This window comes from Sceloporus undulatus, chromosome 9, assembly GCF_019175285.1.
Source record: "Sceloporus undulatus isolate JIND9_A2432 ecotype Alabama chromosome 9, SceUnd_v1.1, whole genome shotgun sequence".
Lineage (NCBI taxonomy): Eukaryota > Metazoa > Chordata > Lepidosauria > Squamata > Phrynosomatidae > Sceloporus > Sceloporus undulatus.
Window position 1 is genome coordinate 26807208 of NC_056530.1, and position 18012 is coordinate 26825219.

At 47.8% G+C, this 18012-nt stretch overlaps 2 protein-coding genes across 2 annotated transcripts in view; one reads left to right on the plus strand and one right to left on the minus strand.

Moving 5' to 3' along the window:
* The window catches only part of FRMD8 (FERM domain containing 8), a 23744-nt gene extending 15271 nt beyond the window's left edge, over positions 1-8473 (minus strand). Inside the window, exon 1 of the mRNA XM_042440472.1 lies at positions 8342-8473. The gene's annotated coding sequence lies outside the window, so the exon portion shown is untranslated. The remainder of the gene's footprint in view (positions 1-8341) is intronic.
* SLC25A45 (solute carrier family 25 member 45) lies at positions 5-4755 on the plus strand (the record flags this gene model as incomplete). Its single annotated transcript, XM_042439926.1, has 3 exons — positions 5-55; positions 486-756; positions 1982-4755. Coding segments are annotated over 3 exons (591 nt in total), but the record flags the coding sequence as incomplete, so codon positions are not given.
* Positions 8474-18012: the final 9539 nt, after the last annotated feature.

Genomic DNA, 18012 nt, shown 5'->3' on the forward strand with positions numbered 1-18012 from the left:
CCCCCCCAGCTACCTCCATATCTTCATGGCCGGCAGCATCTCTGGCATGGCGCAGGTAAGGAAAGGGCATCACTTATCACCAGTATGTGCATGTAACACAACTCCGCGAGAGATATTGCAGCATTGCAGGGCATGGGAGACTTAGTTCCATGTCACCAAGAAGCCCTAGCTATGCTTGGAAGTGGCTGCTATCTGCTTGACCCACCTCACAGGGTTGTTGGCAGTATAAAACAAAGACGCACCGCAGAATTGATGCAGTTTGACGTTGCTTGAACTGCCATGGCTCCATGCTGCACACTCCTGGGATGTGCATTTTGTTGGCGCATCGGAGCTTTATGATAGAGAAGGCTGAATGTCTCGCCAAACTGCAAACCCCAGGGTTTCCTAGCATTGAGCCATGGCAGTTAATGCGACATCAAACTGCATTTCTTCAGCGTGCCAAAAAATTGACCGGTGGGTTCTTCCCTTTCTCTGCTCCGTCGCAGGCGCTGGTCCTGGCCCCGGTGGATCTGGTCAAAGTCCGGCTCCAGAACCAGACCCATCCTTACGGCCGCGGCCTGGCGTCGCCACGGGCATCCCAGCCACGGTACCGGGGTCCAGTGCATTGCAGCGCCAGCATCCTCCGAGAAGAAGGCATCACGGGGTTGTTCCGTGGTGGGATGGCGCTGATGCTGCGCGATGTCCCCACCATGGCGGTCTACTTTGTGACTTACACAGCGCTCTGCCGGGGGCTGTCTCAGGAAAGGTGTGAGCCAGGTGAGAATAATAATAATAGTAATAATTGTTGTTATATGCCTTCCATTTTGAACATGAAAACCCCATATCTTGGGGTTTTCCCAGGCAAGATTTCTTCAGAGGGGTTCACCATTGCCATCCTCTGAGGCTCAGAGAGCATGACTTTGCTTTCATGGCCAAGCCGGGATTCGAACCCTGGTCTCCAGAGTCCTAGTCCAATGCTCAGACACTACATTGGCTCCAATAATAATAATAATAATAATAATAATAATAATAATAATAATAATAGTAGTAGTAATAATAATAATAATACAGCGTTCCCTTGGTATCCACTGTGTTATCCACCATAGATACCAAAATCTGTGGATGCTCGTCCCATTAAATACAACGCCGTTGTAAAATGGCGCCCCTTATATAAAATGGTTTTATCCATGGATACAAAATCTGTGGCTACAGAGGGCCACAGTAGTAGTAGTAGTAGTAGTAGTAGTAATTAATAATCAACATCACCATTTCTATCCCACCTTTCCCCCTGACTGGGACTCAAAGTGGCTTGTTGGGGTTGTGTGCCTTCAAGCCGTTTCCGAACTTGTGGTGACTTATGGGCACCCCATTCTGGGGTTTTCTTTGCAAGATGTGTTCAGAGGAGATGTGCCATTGCCCTTCTGCCATGCAGGAATACATAGAATAACATATTTGGAACGGACCTCGAGGGCCACCCAGCCCAGCGCCCTTCTGCCGCCATCCGGTTAATAGTGTTAAAGAACTACTTTTGCACATTGAACTCTGTGTGCAAGGAGGGAAGGACAGTCGCTGCGGAAGGAGCCAAATGACCCCAAAAAACTAAGTCGGCTTATCTATGCGTCAATATATGTTTTATACTCTTACTCAAAAAGGAGTCATCCGTTGGTGAAAGCCAGGAAAGTAATCCATCCTGGAAGCACCAATCCTTCTCTGTTTTCTTACCCATGAAGCCTTTAGTGTGAGCGCAGTTACGCCTGTTTGATTATTCACGGATTTGATTAATATGTTCTCTCTACGAATACCTAGCTCCTCCAGCGCAACTCTATGGTCAACTTTAACTAAAAGTGGCACCGAAAGGCCTAGAGCTTCCTATAGAGGACACTCTACATTGACCACAGAGTTGCGCTGGAGGACCTAGAGATTCCTAGAGAGGTCTCCCCTGAGGTTAAAACATGGCATTTTTGTTACTTCTCCTAACTCTGAATCTGCTCCTTCCCCGCAGGCTCTGCCACGGTCCTGATGGCGGGCGGCTGCGCAGGGACGGCGTCGTGGGTCCTGGCCACCCCAATGGACGTGGTGAAGGCCCGCTTGCAAATGGATGGGGTGAAGAAAGTGGAGTACGCGGGGGTCCTGGACTGCGTCCTCACCAGCCTCCGTCGGGAGGGTCCCCGGGTTTTCCTGAAGGGCCTCAGCCTCAACAGCCTCCGGGCTTTTCCCGTCAACGCCGTCACCTTCCTCAGCTACGAGAACCTCCTCAAGCTCCTATGTTGACTTGCGCTGGCGCTGGTTTCCCTCCATGGACCAGGGATCTCCTTACTCCACATCTTGCTGGATATTTTGCTCATGAAGATGTCGGATCAGATGCACAGGCCGCATTGGACCACACTGATTTGGTTAATATGTTCTCTCTAGGGATATGTTATTTGTGGTTTCTCCATATTCGCGGGGGTCTTGTGCCCCTAACCCTAGTGAATACGGAAGGACAAGTGTATATATATTTCACTTTCACCTCTTCAGAGTCTGGAGACAAAGGTCCAAACTTGGTGGAAATGCCACCAATGCCATCAGCATTTCCCAAGGCGCATCTACACTGTAAAAATGCACAAGGCAGTTTGACACCACTTTAAGTGCCGCATGTCACTTCAAGCTACAAAATCCCGGGATTTGTTGTTTTACAAGTTCTTTTAGCCTTTTGCTGCCAAAGCGTCGGGGTGGACCTTGCAAAACTACACACTCCAGGATATGATGGAGCCATGGCAGTTAATGTGGGGTCAACCCACATTATTTCTACAGTGTAGATGCACCCTGGGAAACGATGCTGGCATTTTCCCACTGAGTTTGGATCCCACTCCAGACTCTCCAGAGATCAAAATGAAATGTTGCCCCAAAATTTCCATTTCCTATTGCTGGAAAATGCCCTCTAAGGGCTCAGGAAGGCTCAAAACATGTCAGCATGGCCTAGTGGTCTGAGCATTTGGACTCTGGAGACCCGGGTTCGATTCCCAGCTCAGCCGTGGAAACCCAGTGGCCGACCTTGCGCAAGTCATGCTCTCTCAGCCTCAGGGGAAGCCAATGGCAAACCCTTTCTGAACAAATAACACACTGTGAGAGGTTTGCCTTAGGTTTGCCATGAGTCCAAAATGACTTAAGAGTCTCTTCCAATTCTGTGATCTGTGTTTTTGTCACTTTCATGGGGGGTCTTGCACCCCTAATCCCAGCAAATATGGGTACCCCACTTTGTATACTCAAAATCCCATAGGATCATAGCTGTGGCAGTTATGTGGCCTAAGACTACTATCACTGTGGATGCAACCTATGTGTTAGTCTCAGCTGCCACACATTGCCCACGCAGGTGCATTTGTGGCAAAGCTGCGCGGCGCCGTTCGCATGCCAGGGTCTCCTCCCGTCCCAATTCATTAGGACTAATGCGTTCCCTTTCTTAACTAATTTAAGTCATCAGCCGCTCACCCGGAACATGAATTTTATCACTTGAGTTCATCTCGGCAAATTTTATTGATGTTAAAAGCGGAGGTAAAAGCCGGCTGCCCATTAGGACTTGGCAGCACGCAGAGGGGGAAGTAATTGCTTTTCTCGATGGCGCGAGATCACTCAGCGTCGCAATAAATGCGAGGCGCGCAGCAACAGACGGCCTTTCGGCTCGTGGAAGAACACAAGCCGGGGCTCAGGTTTAGGCTGGAATGTCGTTGACTTGCACGCAAAGGGACATTTCTATGCATCGGATGCATGTGTGCAAAGGGTTCTTTGAATGCATCCGACGCATGCATGCAGGGGATCTTTGCGTGCATCTGATGCATGCAAAGAGATTTTCCCATGCATCTGGAGCATACAAAGGGGTTTACAAAGGAATTTGATGCATGCACGCAAACATGCGTCTTGCAGAAGTCAGCTGCAGTCTACGAAAGCACATGCTACCAATTTCTTTCTTTCACTTATGATTGCGCTAGTTGAAAACAACGGAAGCATAGCGCTATAGCGATAGAAATTTTCACGCAGTCACACAATCGCGCTGTAACGGCGATATAAAAATGAAAGAGGAACGCAATTATGTCCCACATCCAAAACATGATCTCATCCATGTATTGCTTAATATATCATGATTGAACATTTCACCCATGTGCCGTTTGGGCACTACTGGTCATGCCTGAACATCATGGTACCGTCCCGAACCAAACAAAATAACAATTCCTATATTTCATGACGTTATTTTTATCCGGTTCGAACAAAACCGTGCCCTGTGCCTCAAAATAAGACGGACATCTACTCCGAAAACGATCCTAGCAACGAGAACGAATTGTCCGTACTGAAAAGGTTTTGGGAAAAGGTCCTGGATTGCTCCGCGAATAGTTTCCCGCCTTGAGTCCTTATATTAGAAGAAAGATGAGATATAAGAAAATAAAATACTAATACTAGTAACAGTGCGAATGAATCGTCATTGGCTTCCGCACCTTCGCAATGGCGCAATTGAAGCCCCATTGGCAAACCTTTCGTGGGGGTTTGGATAAGACGTTCCAGGAGCATTACAGATTATTCCGGGGAGAAGTATAGGATGAGTACAATGTTGTGTAACAATCTCCATGCGAAATCACGACGGGACGATTTCGTTTTATATCCCCCTGTGATAATCCCCTTGGTCTCCAAGATCCCTTTGCAGACTGATTTCCCCGACCAACAACTTGCAATGTAGCAGCGGCATTAAGGCAAACTGGGTTTTATTTTAAGCACGAGGTTTTGTGGCTATCGACCCACTTATTCTGACGCAGCAAATGCCAGCGTGGTGTTGCGGTGTAAGTGTTGCGCTAGGACTCTGGAGACCAGGGTTCGAATTCCTGCTCGGCTATGGAAACCCGTTGTGTGACCTAAGTCAAGTCCCATTTTCTCAGCCCCAGAGGATGGCAAGTGTCCTGAAGACTTGCCAAGAAAACCCCAAGATAGGGTCACTTTAGGGTTTCCATAATTTGCAAACCACCTGAAGGCACACAACAACAACGACAACAACAGAGTCAAGATATAAAACCTCTTTATACAGTCAAGGGACCATTTGCAGGAGATCTTTCAATCCGCCAGATGGAGGCAGAGGACGACAAATCGAAGTTGCCGACCTTTTGAGTTGCATTTCTTCTTGGCAAAGAGACCAAACTCCAGCAGCCACTGCCCTTTCCAACGCATTCCCCTTCTTCTATATTTGTGGGACTACAATCCTCACAATCCTTGGCCATATTGGTGGGGATGATGGGGGTCTTGCAGGCACACATCTGGAAGGCACCAAGTTGGGGAAGGAAGCGGTTGCTCTTTTGGGCGTTTTGATGCAGCTTTAAATAATTAGAAGCAAAGACGGCAGATGAAATATTCCTGATCACGTCTCCCTAAATAACCGAGAAGGAATAATCCCCTCGTTTCACCTTGATCTGGGAACTTTAGCCCCTTTAGCAAAGATTTAGCGTATCTACATGCATCAGATGCATGCAAAGATCCCTTTGCACACATGTGTCAGACATATGCAAAGATCCCTTTGGACACATGCACTAGATGCATGCAAAGATCCCTTTGGACAAAGATCCTTTTGGCATCAGACGCATGCAAAGATCTCTTTGGACACGTGTATCAGACACATGCAGAGATCCCTTTGGACACATGCATCAGATACATACAAAGATCCCTTTGGACACATGCATCAGATACATACAAAGATCCCTTTGCACACATGCATCAGATGCATGCAATGATCCTTATGCCTGCATGCGTTGGAACCAAAGCTGCATGGTTTTGCCACCAGCTTTAAATCATGGTCCTCCAAATGTGGCTAGGCCCTTTCAGTCCTGGTTGGCGTGTGCAGTGATGAAGAACGCTGTGAGCTACAGTCTTGCAACATCTGGAATGGCACTGGTGTGGCGCAGTGGTTTGAGTGTCGGACTCCGGAGACCAGGGTTTGATTCCCAGCTTGGCTATGGGACCCATTGGGTGGCACTAAGCAAGTCACACTCTCTCAGACTCGGAGGAAGGCCATGGCAAACCTTCTCTGAACAAAGCAGGATAGCTTTGCCGTAAGTCAGAAACGACTCGGAGTGACGCAACAACAGCAAAACCCATCCTTGTACTTGACAGTATCTGCTTTTTTGGAAGGGGATGATATGCTTTGCTCTGGTCATTCTCAGCATGGCTTCCTCAGGTCCTAACATGGCTCGCAGAGACGAGAACAAAGCGGAACAAGTTCCTAGACCTCAAGGTGAAGCCGGGAAGCTTGCAAAAGGCCGCGTCTTTTAGATACCCGGCTTTTCCAAGGTGCTTTTTCAAGTTCCCTTCTCGCATCCCCTCCTATTTGCAACTCTTCAAAACGGAGGGAAAGGAAAAGAGAATGGACATTTTTGCCGTTCAAATGCGCCAATTAATTGGCTCCATGCTGCGCCGGAGGCAAAGGTGCTTTGCAAACAGCTCCCTTTCCTCCTCTTTGGTACCTTTGCCTCGGTTTCCCTTTTGGAAAGATGGTGGCAGGTTTTGCAAAAATGCAAAGGGGGGAATTATTTTGATCTCCTTTCCTTTCGAGGACGCACAGAGGCAGAGATCCTCTCAGCTGGATATTGGGGAGGACGAGAAGAAGGAAGGCACCCCTCTCCAAAAATAAAGGCCGTCAAACCCAACCCCGTCTCGAAGCCTGTTCTCCATTTTCCTTTGATGCTTCCCTGCCTGCCCTCCTCCCTTTTTTCTTCCCTTCGTTTTTGAGTTTCAGATCTGCCAAGCTGTCAAAGCCTGTTTAAACAACAGTCTCCCGCAACTGGATCCGAAGGGAGGCTTATAATTAAACGGATGACAGGCGCGTGGCGGTGAGGAACGCGGCAAGAGCCAGAGAAAGCAAGGCAGGGGACGAGGGGCCTTAGAGTCCAGGAAGTTGGGTATCTGTGGCAATGCAAAGGGATCATCCGCATGGGTTATTTACTCCAAATCCCCCCTTCGATGCACCCTGTTTACATGAATGCAGGGCCGAAATCCCAAATTGGCATGGATTGCCTTCACACTTCGGCCTTTCTTCCCCTGAAACCCGACTTTTTGCTTTGGGTTTGCCATATATACTTGCATGGGGAGCCGTGGCAGTTAAAGCGGTGTCAAACCGCATTAACTTTGCAATGTAGATGCCACCTAGACTAGGTGACTTTGTGCCTAGACTTTGTGCATTTGACCCTAGTCTGTCTACTCTGCCTCGCAGTGCCTTTCTAGGGTCTTCAGCAGAAAGTGTTAAAAGGGTTAAACCGCATTAATTCTGCAGTGCAGATGCATCCGTACTCTATAGGATGCTGCTGGCGTTCCAGTCCTGGAGACGTTATGATGAAACGAGCCGTTCTTTTACAGTCCTTGCATTCCCGGCCACAGAGACGCGGATGGTGCCTGGCAAGCATTCAGCTCCATATTGGAGCGCACTAATCACTTTGGCGTTGATTTGCATGTTAATAGCTTCTTGGCTCTTTGATTTGATTTATTTTTTCGCCCCCTCTTTGCCTTCACTATTTTGCCTTTTCTCCCCCCAAATCCTTGAGGCTAGTCTCTCTCTCTCTATATATATAGGACAAACAGGAGCGATGTGGAAAGATTGCCTTTCAATGCTCCAGTTTGATCTCGGCACAAATGCGCAGAGACAGAGTCCCTTCTGCTGCTGCAGCCTCGGTCCCCGGTGAATGCTAAATGCGGCTGGAAATGGGATGCAAAGCACCTGAATAAATATAAAGATTGATTTGCATAATAAGTCCGTGGGCGGGTGGGGGGCTGCGGTTTTCCCGGACCAGACGAAAAACGCACAATTTGGACCGATTTTGGGGACCTCCTGTCTGTCTGAACGCCTTTTGTTTGGGTCCCCTTTCCGTCTCTGCCAGCACCGCATCCAAAGAAGAAGAAGAAGGAGCAAGCTTACATCCCTGAAAGCTTGGATGGAAATAAAAACAGCATTTGGAAAATTGATGTTTCTCCTCTCTTCATGTTGACCCCAGTTTCCCAAAGAAGAAGCCTGCCTTGCACATATATAGCTGCACATGCACAACCAAAACCCATGGCGATGCGACGGAAGAAATGGAGGCCTGGCCTATTTTCCCTCTCCTTTCTTTCCTTCCCTCCCACCTTCCCTTCTTTCTCTCTTCATCCCTCCCTGCCGCCCCAGTCTCTGCCAATGGCTGGCTTGGTTTCGGCTGCCAAGGGGACGTTGGCAGAGCTAAAATTGGCATCGCAAAGACTGGGGTCAGAGTCAGAGATGCGTGGCGCTTTTACCTGCAGGCTTTTACCTGCTAAGTAGCAAAGGTGGAAAGCGCAACGCAGGGTTTGAAAAACCCCCCAAAATCCCACCCAAGGGGTCCTCCTTCACCTGGGTCCTTGTCCTGTTTTTGCAGTCAAGCTTGATCAGTGGCTTTGCCTCTGCTGAGCATCAAAGGAGTGCAGTGTGTGCATGTGTGTTTGATACGGCATCTGATGGGGTTTGCTTCCAGGATCCACAGCGGAGACCAAAATCCATGGATAAGCTTTAGTCCCATTATATACAACGGCATAAAGAATTTGCAAAACCAAGCTTTGCTTTTTGGAATGGTTTTTTTAAAGAGGTATTATCAAGCCGTGGATGATGGGATCCATGGATGGAAAATCTGTGGATAACAAGGACCGACTCTATGTGTGTCTATGTATGTATATATGTGTGTGTTAGATGTATGTGTGTGGATTGGAATTGCTGGATTTGGATGCAAAGCCCCTGAATAAACATAATATTTGGCTGGTGGAAGCTGTGGATGAAGGATCTGAGGATATCAAAGACCAAATGTATGTGTGTGCATGGATGTATATGTGTGGTGTGTGTATGAGTGTGCATGTCTTTCTCTTTCTGTATGTGTATATATGTGTATATGTGTGTGTGTGCATATGTGTGCATCTCCCTCTCTCTCTGTGTGTACATGTGTATGTGTGTGTGTGTGTGTGTATATATATATATGCAAAGGGATCTTGTAGTATCTTTGAGTCTAACCGTGCCAAGGAAGTTGTAGCCAAAGCTTTTGCAGACTTGGTCTCCTTCCTCAGATGCGTTCCTAGACTAGAAGTAATGCAGTTTGACATCTCTGATGCATCTCAGGACGCACAAAAGGTTACGCTGCAACTTCTTCGGCGTAGCTAGTCTCAAAGGTGCTACAAGACCCCTTTGCACACCGTATGTCTGAATATATATGCATGCGCATGTGTGACATCGGCAGAAAAACTGCACAAAGTCCCCCATTTTGAGGGCTGCTTCTGCCACTGGGTTGCAAATTCGGACAAGGGTGCAAACTCCCCCAGTTTTGGGGGCCTCTTTTTGCCAGTCTGATCCTGGAGGTATCATTCAAACCAGAGGCAAAAAAATCCCTCTGCAAACCAGAGATGGGATTTATGACGCCCCGTCAGATGTCAAGGAAGATGACAACGTTGCGACAACCTCAATCACCATTGTTCCTGATTGACAGCAGATGGTTAACTCCCCAGTCAAGTGTGTTTACACCGAGTGGGAGGAAAGGGATGGTGTTCGATATAATCTAAACGTCTGGGCATTCCTTCCCTTGCCGCCAGATCATCACAGCCGAAACCAGAGGAATCCTTTTCTAGCTCAGATCCATGGAAAAGCTTGCAGAGCTGCAAAGCAGAGCTCAGTACCAGGCCACAGATTTCCAGGCTGCAAAAGCAGAGTTCAGTTCCATGCGGAAGCTCTTAAGGAGGCAAAGCCTGGTTAGTCCTATGCAAGAACCTCTTGCATTGCAAAGCAGAGTTCAGTTCCATGCAGAACCCTCAAGGAGGCAAAGTGTGGTTTAGTCCTATGCAAGAACCTCTTGGGTTGCAAAGCAGAGTTCAGTTCCATGCGGAAGTCTTAAGGAGGCAAAGCCTGGTTTAGTCCTATGCAAGAACCTCTTGCGTTGCAAGCAGAGTTCAGTTCCATGCAGAACCTCTCAAGGAGGCAAAGTGTGTTTAGGTCTATGCAAGAACCTCTTGGGTTGCAAAACAGAGTTCGTCAATGCAGAAGTCTCAAGGAGGCAAAGCTGTTTAGTCCTATGCAGAACTTCTTGGGCAGGAAGGTGTGCATTTTGTCCCTTTGAGGGCAACTGTGGTGCATCTTTGGAAGGGCTTTGGCGACTTCGAGGGGCTGAGGATGTGCAGAAACAGTGTTGGTGTTTGCAGTAGGCCATGCTCCCTCCCAGTGCTGTAATAACTCCCTTTTGCTCGTGCTCCTTTCCCTTTTAGTAGAGAGCCGGCGACGCTCCTCTTTCGGAGAAATTAGAATTCCAGTGCCGGCGCCCATCTTAATTTGGGTGTCACACTTGGATCCAGACAGCCAACTCCGGAGAGCTTGCGCTCTTACCAGCCCAAAATTGCCTGCTCTTCCTTACTAAAACGGCAGAGCTCTTTTCGGCATGTCTCAGTGCACCCAGAGCCCTCCAAGGTTTGGGAGCCTGGAGGAAGCGGCGGATGAGGGCGCCAGCATTGATGGCATGCGGCAGACGGCGTGTGTCTGCTGGCTGTCATGTGCGAAGGCGACTATGTTCATTTGCTAGACCCCATTCTCCAGCCTTTGCAAGGTCTAGGTCAGGGGTGGAAACCTGTCGTCTTTCAGGATTTGTTGATTTGCAACTCACAGTTGCTCACCCTTGGCTATGTTTGCTAAGGCTGATGCGTACCTTCGACAGTTCCGATTAATCTTGCCATTCCACTTTCTCTCGTCTGCGTTGAAAATGTCCCAGTTCTTTTCTCCTTCTCCCACTTTAGCCCTTAGTCCTCTTAAGTCCAATAGTCCAGTGCCCATTGCATCATGACATTGGCGCACCTTCTACATGGCGCATGGCACCATGGCGCGATTCCAGTGAGCACCCAACGGCACAACGTGGAAGGGGCATCATCATGGCACGCCTATGGTGCCCCTTCCTCCGAGGCCGGGCTTGTGGTTGCCGCAGCCCCAATCCCTTGTCTCACTTCGGTTGCTGCAATCTGGGTTCAAAGTGCAAAAAGACTCTGGAATTCACAACCCAGTTACAGAGGTAGGCAAGTCACACACTCTCAGCTTCAAGGGAAGACAACGCAAGCCTTCTCTGAACAAGTCTCTGCCAAGAAAACCCCACGATACGTTTTGCCTTAGGGCCACCATAAATCGAAAGCCCTTGAAAGGCAGGCGACAACAACAACAACAACAAAGCCACAGTGCAACGTAAGGACGCACAACTGCAATGCACAATTTGCAAAGGCTACATACGGATGAACATGCTGTCTGAGCAATTCCACTCTTACACCCCCCAGAATATGTCCATTACGCAATGGCGACATTCTGGCTCCGCAGACTAGTGTGACCTACGCATGAATATGTCCTAAATGATATAGCCTGTAGGAGTTATAGCAAATGCGGTCGTCCCTCCACATTTGCGGCTTTGGCTTTGGGCGGATTGGATTATTCGTAGATTTTGATTGACATGTTCTCTCTAGGTCCTCCGGTGGGACTGCTGCCAGATGTGGACCATAGAGTCACAGTGGAGCACCTACAGAGTCCGAGAGAGAGTATGCTATCAATGTAACTAAACTTTTTCGACATATACATAAGTAAATACATCTGTGCACTGACCCATGGATAAGTCACCTGTTTTTTGGGGGTCAATTTTGGACTAAAATTTTTAGACTTATACAGGAGTATATACAGTTCTTGCCAAATGGGGGGTTTTGGAAAGTATGTGTTGATCTCCAACAGTGGCTAAAAACTACAACTCTCCCTCCAAATTTGCGGCTTTGGTATTTGCGTTTTGATTATTCACGGATTTGATTAATATGTCCTCTCTAGGAATATCTAGTCCTCCTCCAGTGGAACTCTATGGTCAACCTTAATTAAAGGTTCCACCGAAAGACCTGAGATTATTCCTAGAGAGGACACTCTAGTAGGCCTTTGTAGCTCTCCAGTGCAACTCTATGGTTAACCTAACAAAGTGGCACTGAAAGACCTAGAGATTCCTAGAGAGGACACTCCAGTAGGCCTTTGTAGCTCCTCCAGCGCCACTCTATGGTCAACCTAACTAAAAGTGGCACTGAAAGACCTAGAGATTCTAGAGGGACACTCTAGTAGGGCCTTTGTAGCTCCTCCAGTGGGCAACTCTATGGTTAACCTTAACTAAAAGTGGCACGGAAAGACCTAGAGATTATTCCTAGAGAGGACACTCCAGTAGGCCTTTGTAGCTCCTCCAGCGCCACTCTATGGTCACCTAACTAAAAGTGGGCACTGAAAGACCTAGAGATTCCTAGAGAGGAAACTCCTAGAGGCCTTTGTTAGCCCTCGCAGTGAAACTCTATGGTCAGTGTCGTCGGATGTTGACCACAGAGTTGCGCTGAAGGACTTAGGATTCCTAGAGAGGCAATCCTCCAAGTAAAAACCATGGCCTTTTTGTCATTTGGTGGTTTCCCCATATTCACGGGGGTCTTGTGTGCTCCTAACCCGAGGCAAATGGAAGGGTCAAGTGTATGAAAAAAATGGCCCTAGAGCCGGCTGCCTTCTCACTCTGCAGTCCCAGGTAGACGCGTTCTAAATGAAGAGGTTCAATTTACTGTCCCTGCCATCCCAGGCCTACTTCAGCAGGAAAGGCAATGAGAGAGAGAGACAGCTTTCTTTTTCCTGGCATTTATCAATTGTCTCCCTTCATACAAATTAAAAGCGGAGGGTGGGGGGTCCGGAGGAAAAGCCGACAACATTGTGCCAAAAGAGAGAGAGAGAGAGAGAGAGAGAGAGAGAGAGAGAGGCTCTGGATAGCAAAGTCCTCGGAGCCGCATAATCGCTTCATTACTTTGTCAGATGTTTGCGGTAATACAAGTCCTCCTTTCTTAGGAAGGAAGAAAATTAATGCATTTCAAAACAATCAAATTACTCCCATTAGGAATTTAAAAAAGCACAAGGGGGGTGTATGGGGTAAAAGGAAGGCGGAGGAAGGAAAGGTAAGGGAATTGTAAAGGTAAAGCAAAAGACAACGGGAACTTAATCAAATTAGGACGGGCGAAAAGCCGGAGCTTAGACATATATATATATATATATATATATATTCTTCTCCCTCCTGTTTTTCTTTTTTGCAAGCAAATGACTTCCAAGCTATCTTTATCCCATGCGTCTTTGATGTGGGAATTATTGACAGCCTTGTATATAGGGATATCTCTGCTCCGCCAGCAACAAAGACCCTTCTATCATCATATTAATTGGGGGAAATAAAGTTTTAACCCTTCCGGCATCAAGAAAACTGGGTTTGTATTTTTTAGGGTTTAGTAGAGGATAACAATGGGATTTGTCGGTCGGTTTGTCAACTGGGTTTGGCAAGAGACCCCCAAGGGCCATCCAGTCTGACCCCGTTCTGGATAAGAATAAAATAAATACTCGTTTCCAGGATAAATATACCCAGCTCCCGAATTCATGCCTCATAGGGCATCATATAGCGCAGCGATGTCCAAACTCTGGCCCTACAGGTGTTTTGGACTTCAGCTCCCAGAAGCCTCAGCCATCGTGGCTAATGGTCCGGGGATCGGAGAGCTTCTGGGAGCTGAAGTCCAAACGCCTGGAGGGCCAGAGTTTGGACATCCCTGGTATAGGGGAATTATGATTTCCAAACAACATTAGTGTAAAAAAGCATGACTAAGGTTCTGTGTGGTGTGAAATGGGAGGCAATCAATGGCGGGGTGGGTGACGCCATGAGTAGCCACGATGGGTGACCGCAACCCTAGGGATGCCAATGGCCACCAACAGCGTCTCTTCTGCTGCCTCTTCTCCCAGTCTGTCTGATGGAAGAAAGCAGAAGCAACAGCAATGGTGTCAATGGGAGGGTGCGGTGGTGCGGATCGCACCAGGTGACACCCCAGAAAAGGGGTGACACCTAGTTCGGTCCATCTCCAAATTGCAGGGTGATGACCCCTACAATGGGTGCTTCCATCGCAACTCTCCAGCCACTTTCCCGGGAAGGACACACTGCGGCTGCAATGGGCTGAGCTAGATGACCTCTGAGGTCCCTTCCAATATAATTCTACCAAAGAAGGAAGAAAGAGGAAGATATCATTCCAGGAATAAGAAAAGTGGCATCTTTGATGCAGGGTGGGTGTTAGAAATGTTAAATGCACGCAAGGCGAAACCCAGTGCAAGGGAAGACAAGCACTTTGAAGCATGATCAGTTTTACTGGGAGAGAGTGAAACACCTTGGAAATCTTAACAGCCCCCTTGAAATCAATTGGGCCTTTAACAGGCTTGCTTTGGGCTGGATCGGGCCCATCTCTTGTGGAATCAAAGGGACTTCTGTTTCTCCTCCGCTTCACATTCGTTTCCCCCAGCGATAAAAGAACGACCCACAAACGGCGTTTGCACGCATAGATGCTCCCTCTCTCTGGAATCCCAGGCTGGTTTTTAATGGGGGGGGGGGGGGAACTGACAACGTCGAAGAATGAACTGCGACGCGTCCGTGGCACGGCGGAGTGGTGGGGCAAGTGTGCGAGCCGCACAAAGTCGCGCCCGCTTAAGCCCATTGATTTCAAGGAGCTTAAGCAAATTTAACTCGGGGGCCTTGCAAAATGCAACTCACAGCAGCGTGTAATGACATTTGGATGGCTTCCTCCCTTTTTTCCTCCTCCTCCTCCTCTGTCTTTCTTTTGCAGCAGGGATCTGCGACTTTGAAAATCCACGAAGGGGAGACCTCTGCAATTTTCAATGGGGTATGCACCCATTCAAGCCTATGGGGCCTGGATATGCGCAAGCCTCCGTTTTCACAAGGGGGTCCGGAACAGATTCCCCCATAAAAACGGAGGGCCAACTGTAATTTTAATTTTGCTAATGTCACAACTGTTAGCATTACACTGGATGCTATATGGGAATTATGATTTATGGGTCACATTAGTGCGAAGAAGGCATTGCTACGGATTTTGTACGGTGTGCAACGGAAGGAAGAGGTCATTTGGGGGGTGACGCCATGAGTGACCGCACCAATGACACTGACCCTAGAGATGGCACCGGCTGACCCCTCTTCTGAGGTGTCACCCATTCTATCCAAATCCCCCCTTAAGAGACCCCCCAAGAGTCATCCAGTCCAGTCCGCTAAAGCCATGCAGGAATGCACAACCAAAGCACCCCCAAGAGATGGAGAGACCGGTGCGACGGCATCTAGAAACCCCACATTGCTAAGAAGCGGACGACTTCTGGGATGCAAGAGGTGCTGGAACATATCCTCCACCCTCCGGCCCTCGTTCCAAAAGTTGCCATCTATATACGGGAGCTGAATGGAAATCCGGACAGAAATAAATGCAGGGCAAAACGCTCAGGAGCTTGATATAATCAGGAGGACAGCGGGGCTGAGAGTCGCAGAGAAGGCTTCTGGCGCCGACGCTGAATCACTCTCGCGCACTCCTCCTTTTTGCATTTTTTGATCCTGTCTTCCCACCGCTGGGAAGCCTACTTAGATTTTCTCACCCGCTGCTCCTGCCGTGTTTTATTCCGGGAGCAAGGCTACTCTGAGAGGCGGGTTGGACTCTGTGGCAATTCAAACCCAGATTCCCCTAATTATATCTCAGTGCTCCCCTTGGTCAACCTCTTCTCTCTCTCGAGTCTATAGCCTCCTTTATATCTGGACGATGTCCTTATATCCATGACAGCTGGTGCAGTGTAGTGTTTTGAGTGTCGGACTATGACTCCAGAGACCAGGGTTCGAATCTACGAAACCCGATGGGTGACCCTAAGCAAGTCTCACTCTCAGGCTCAGAGGAAGTCAATGGTAAACCTCCTCCGGACCAAATCTTGCCAAGAAAACCCTATGATAGGGTTGCCTTTGGGTCGCCACAAATCGGAAATGACTCGACGGCACACAACAACAAACAACTGTATTTGGAAAGGCTCTCTTGAGTTGTGTACATATTAAGAATAATAGAGCCGGTGCAGTTTTGTGGTTTGAGTGTTGGACTAAGGCCGCATCTGCTTCTTGTTGTTGTTGTTGTTGTGTGCCTTCAAGTCGTTTGCAAATTTCTAACGTTGCAGAGAGCGAGAGACGGAAAATCATTTGCAGCTAAGATCCGTCTATTTTTATGTCAAGAGTTCTTCTACTATTACTTCACTTGATCTAGACACGATATTGAGTGAAGTAATAATCGGAGTAGGTGGGATATAATATTATGATTATTAGTGTCACTTCATTGTGCTTTGGTCAGACCTTACCTGGAATCCGGCGTCCGCTTTTGCATGGTCCCGTGTGTCTTTCCGTGCCGAAAAATCACCGTGAACCCTTCGGGAAGTCAAAAATTTCACGCCGAAGCCTGCGGACGTAGGCACACAGATCTACAAAAGCTCACATTACCAACTCCATTCTTTTAGTTAGTCTCAAAAGTGCCGCAAGAAGATCCCTTTGCATCGTCGCTTGGTCTTCTCTTGTCGGAAAAGACCCAACCTGGAAACCTCACCATTCCTTCAACGTTGGCCTGTTTCCGAACCACTTTTGCAAAGAGGTGCTCGGACCAAGGGTCGAGAAATCCAAACTCAGTGGCTAACGTCCGTTTTACCAATTTGACTCCTTGGGAAATTCAAGAGTCGGTCGCCTTTAAGCCCCTCCGCAAGTGCCCCCCGTACAAAAAATAAAGACTAGAACAACGTATACGAAGTATAGAATCAATTGTATTCCCCTTTTTGTGCTAAATGTACATGGGTCGGACCTTTTTAGATTTGTCGGTCTGTTCATAGTCATCTTTTTTTGTTCTTTTCCGTTTTTAATCAGTAACACTTTACAATAACATTGAAGAATACAGGAATTTTACAGGGTAAATATGCAGAATCACGGTTTCCCCCCCCAACCCTTTCCCCGGAAAACAAACAAACAAACAAACAAACAAGAAAGGTGTTGTTTCTTTCTTTTTTTTTAGCAGTTGTTGTTTTTAAAAAAGTATCCGTTACAAAAACAAAACAAAACCAAATCCAAACCGAACGGGGGGAAAAAAGACCCCGATTTCCACCCCAAAATGGAATGCCATTAAAAAAAGGAACAGAACGACAAAAAGATACGTCAGGGATTTTCGTCATCAAAATGAATAGATTCCCCCCCTGACTCCAATCTTATTTATTGATTTAGAAAACGAGGGTTTTGGATTTCAGGGTGGGTTGTGTTTGTGTTTTTTTTTTCTTTCCCCGTTACGGAGGGTATTTTTTAATGATTATTTTTGACCTTCTGCACATGTCCCCCTCCCCAGATAAAAATAAAATATTAATAATGTACAAATAAATTTACATTTGGTTAAGAATGTTTCGTCGCACTTCGTCTCATAGAAACCGGGCAGAAGGACCTGCCCTATAAACAGCGGAGGGTTATATGAAAGGCAGCGTGGGGCGGGATGGGGGGAGAGAACATGAACATTAAGGACAACTGACGCAAACAGTTCGCTCCCTCCCGGACCAACCTTGGATAAAAGTCGGATGGAGAGGAGACGCCCGTTTGACCAAAAAAACCCATTTTCCCCCATTGGCCCGAGCAAAAATCCCCTTAAACTGACCCAATGGATAAAGGAAGAAGCATCTCTCCCCAAACCTCTCTTGCAGGAACCAGATATATATATATTGGGATCATGGAGAGGCATTAAGCTCCATGCTTGACTCCAGACACCAATGGCGAGCTCACCTCTCTCTAGCGGAGATGAACCTTCGGGTGAATGAAGCCAACAATGGTCTTCAGAAGGGACCACTGACTTAGTCTTGGCCCCATAAAACCGACGAAGGTCTGATCCCTTCCATGAACACAAAGCCACAAGCTTTTGCCCTCGACCAACTTATCTCCATTGGCCTCCATCTTAGATAGAGATGAAGCCCTCCAGGATGAGAAGACAACTCCAATCCCCAGGACACAGATTTCCATACCTACTTCTCCAGTGTTTATGGAAGGAAGAGTTCTGCATAGTTCATAAGTTTTCATCCTTGACTTCCCATCCTTAGTTGTGGCCTGGCGGGACCTACCTCCTTCTCCATCGACAAGGAACCCTTGAGTCTCCAAATAACCCAGTCCT